The sequence below is a fragment of the Telopea speciosissima genome, chromosome 5, assembly GCF_018873765.1.
Source record: "Telopea speciosissima isolate NSW1024214 ecotype Mountain lineage chromosome 5, Tspe_v1, whole genome shotgun sequence".
NCBI lineage: Eukaryota > Viridiplantae > Streptophyta > Magnoliopsida > Proteales > Proteaceae > Telopea > Telopea speciosissima.
In genome coordinates this window covers 37,467,143-37,470,797 of record NC_057920.1, presented here as the reverse complement: position 1 = coordinate 37,470,797, position 3,655 = coordinate 37,467,143, and the positions used below count along the sequence as shown (strand labels likewise).

Below are 3,655 nucleotides of genomic sequence, written 5' to 3'. Positions count from 1 at the left end.
ACAACTATTAATATTGATTCTAAACAAGAGCCCAGCATAGAGACCATACATATGTCCTTGCTGCCATGCCAAGGATCATTCAGGTCAAATTATTCAACGCTTAATAACCTATCATTCAACGAGAATGCCCTTGCCGGGTTGGTCACCCCTATCAGTAAATCAAGAGACACAAGAACTCATTCATCATCTCAACAACCTAAAATAGCCAGCTTCAAAAGCTAGTACAATTCAAATATAAATGACCATCAGTATATCTTTTCATGTAGCATAATTTGACAAATAATTGGCAGATAACCAGCAGTTGCACTAAATATGGAATTTTGAACCACAATTAAAAGTTTGAAGGCAACATTCGATGAAGTTCAGACAAATTGACATATTTTTGTTTTCAGCAACAAAAAAAGCTGTTCTATGCATGGGAAAACTAAATTCAGAATACCATTAAAGCAGATAAAAACCTCAATTCATTAAAGCAAAACTCCGCACAAAATCTTAGTTCATTATCCTGATGAGTTCATTGATTAGTGCTGACACATTGACAACCATATTTTTGTTCTCAGCTACATAAAAGAACTGTTCTATGTAATGGGAAATTTAAATTCAGGATGCTATTAAAGCAGATCAAAACCTCAATTCATTAAAGCCAACATCTGCACAAAACCCTAGTTCATCCTCCTGATGAGTTCATTGATTTTATCTTCACGGTTTCCAGCATCTCCGCCTTCAACATAATGATTTCTCTTCTTCTTCAAGCCACCCAATGGAGCCTTGAGCTTGAATGGCCACAGGAAGTTGTTTGCCTCCTTGAAATGCGGTCCAACAGTCATTATCTCATGAATAAGATCTTCAATGCATATGATGCCAAACTTGCCCAAAGCCTGCATTATACAACCAATCAGAAGGGTAGCTACAGCATATAAATAGTATTTCCGACTACTAAAACATATCCTACAAACCTGTTCAATAATCGTATTCTCTGTTAATGCAATTCTCTGCTTGCTTAGCTTCCCAAATCCCCTCTTGTAAATTAGCTCCCTCACACTCTTCAAGTTGGGATAACTGGGGAACACAATCCTTTAACTAAGAAAATTGCCAAGTATATTAGAGCTAATAGCATAAAATGCAGGAATGAGATACTTACCCATATGTGACATAAGGCTCAACCCTATGCAACATGTTCACTGTAGCCTTGTTAACTTTCAGAAAGACACCATTAAATATCTGCAAAAGGGTAAACATTTGTTAAAAAAAAAGTACAAATCCATTAAAATCTGCACCGGCCTCTACCTTACGGACAAGAAACGTCCAATAGTTTAGAAATATCAATATAACTAACAGCACAATGAACTAGAGGTTTGTATAATATCAGTATCTTTCAATCATTGAGCGGATTGTAAAGGTAGGATAGGTAACTCATAGAGTACAAGCTAGTTTAAGGAAAACAACTCTTTTACGCAAAACTTCCACAAGTACAAAACTCTAGCTTTTGTTGCTCTAAGTATGTGTGTGCAATGTTCTGAGGATTACCTGTCTCAAACGCAAGAGCTGCAAAATCTTTCTGGTCTTTGGGTGCATTGCATTGATACTGAAAGATTCAATTTCCAGCAACATCAAAAAACAGTTTAACATACAATAAAGAATCAACTCAAGAAGCAGAAATAAAGGCATACCCACGGATCCGAATAATAAACAGCAACTTAGCTTCAGGGTTAACATAAAACCCTCCTTTCAACTTCGCCTCACGCTTCAATTGGATCAATTCCTTTTCCTAGAAAAAGGAAAGAAGACATTCTGTTTCAAATATGTAATTAAAAAAGAAATAACGTGATTTGAAAGGAAATAAGGATTGATTTCGCATGGCTACCTGCTCTTCATACTCCTTCGCGTACTGCTTAGCCCTGTTGAAGATCAGCTTCCTGTTCTCTGCGTTCTTCTTCTTTGCTGCTTCAAACTCTTGTTTTGTTGCTAGAGCCCATTCCTCGCTCCTCTTTGCCTTCTTCAACACTGACTCTGGCACCACGAGCCCTCCCTTTGCTTCTTCCTCACCCATCTCTCTGCAAACTATTCATTCCCACGAATGAATTAATCAGATTTCACAGACAAAGACATATAAAGGGTTCTACGATGATCGGATTTGCAAGTCTCAGTCAAATGGCATTTCTCTAGAACTAAAACAATCACTAACCCTTTCAAGTTCTTCTAAAATGGAGTAAACTAGGCATCTTACTCGCCTTTTATTCGGAAAACCAACCCATAATAGTTAAAACTAACAGGTTGTAAAGGAAAATCCAATCATGATCTGAAATTTAAACTGAAACAATACATTTCAATGAAACTTCATGTCTACACAGCAAATTAACAACCGAGTCACCCCGGATGCAAAGAAAACCCTACTTTTCCAAGGAAACTAGCTGAGATTGGGCTCCAAAGCAATAGTGTAAGAGAATTTAGACCTGCCTTACTGGTTTCGACGATCCGCTGAGCGAGGGTTCTCGGTGTCGAAGCAGCCAGAGTGTTCCTTAGCTTGAAAGGTTGAAGACAGAAATGACGTTTTTGTAGGGTTTATTGAAGGTTACCTAAATCATCGAACGGCCACCGTTTCTGATGCTCTAAAAGGAATGCTTGGCCATTGGATGAAAAAAACAATTTAAATCTCCAAAATAACCTTCTCATGAACGAAGTTTACGACAAGTAAACTTTAGGATTGGCCTCTCGGACTCTCATATCTGAAAACTAAACGATCTGGTTCCAAAAACCCAAGAAACAATCGAAACATCCAAAATCAGAATCGGTCACGGCCTATGATACACCATATTGTGTGCACAAATCTCAACCTTACACGTGGCCTACCTTGGACCGCAAGCAAAGTTAGTTCAGAGACGTGCTCCAAGAAAACCATGCCTATGACAGTTACGGAGATGAGCCCACTAAGGCGGTTGTGTAACCAAGAGGGAGTACCACGTGCTCCAAGAATCATAAAATCCCGAGATTTAAGGAGGATGGTAGTTAGAGTGGAAGTTTCCCAAATCCATGCTCCCATAAAAGGAAATATTGAAAGGGGTAAGATTCTTCTAGATCCCCACCCCAAGCATTATAAATAAGGAGCCTTGGCGCTCATGTAAGGGAGGTTCAATAATCAATAAGGCTATTCAACTGCTTCGCAGTATCAAGGCTGGTTTTCCCAATTTCTTCTAATTCTGAATTAATTTGATAGTGTGTTCTTGAAGAATATCTCTCTAGCAGATTTTTTCGCACAACAGTTTGGCGCCGTCTGTGGGAACGGAGCACAAGACCTGCGAAGATCCCACCATGACCAACACCAAAAATCGATCTAGGGCTACCAGAGCCGTTGTCGCAGCGGCGATTCCTCCTCTGGCGCCCTCTCCTACTACACAGGGGGAAATCTTGCCTCCTCCTGTTGGCTCCCATCAGGGGGTCGAGGATCCTATCCTGGAAGATAATGGATTACCGCGCCAGGAGGGGTCTCATTCTAGATTACCGGCAGATCCACCGTGTTATGTGACGGTGGAATAGTTCGACGCAATGCAGACCCGTTGGGAAGATAAGATGGAGCAGATGATGGAGATGCAGTGTGACCTCTTACAGGGGATCCCCATACCCCCACCTCATCCACAGGGCGGCGAAAGATCTCCAT

The 3,655-nt window shown here is 40.3% G+C and overlaps 1 protein-coding gene across 1 annotated transcript; it reads right to left on the bottom strand.

The window, feature by feature from the left end:
* Nucleotides 1-388: 388 nt before the first annotated feature.
* LOC122662394 (60S ribosomal protein L7-4-like) lies at nucleotides 389-2,506 on the bottom strand. The gene is made up of 8 exons (XM_043858014.1): nucleotides 2,463-2,506; nucleotides 1,865-2,061; nucleotides 1,671-1,768; nucleotides 1,528-1,585; nucleotides 1,142-1,221; nucleotides 957-1,059; nucleotides 662-878; nucleotides 389-491 (listed from the first exon to the last, which is right to left on the bottom strand). The coding sequence occupies exons 2-7, from the start codon at nucleotides 2,048-2,050 to the stop codon at nucleotides 663-665; spliced, it is 741 nt and encodes a 246-aa protein (XP_043713949.1). The 5' UTR covers nucleotides 2,051-2,061; nucleotides 2,463-2,506; the 3' UTR covers nucleotides 389-491; nucleotide 662.
* Between the last annotated feature and the right edge of the window lie 1,149 nt (nucleotides 2,507-3,655).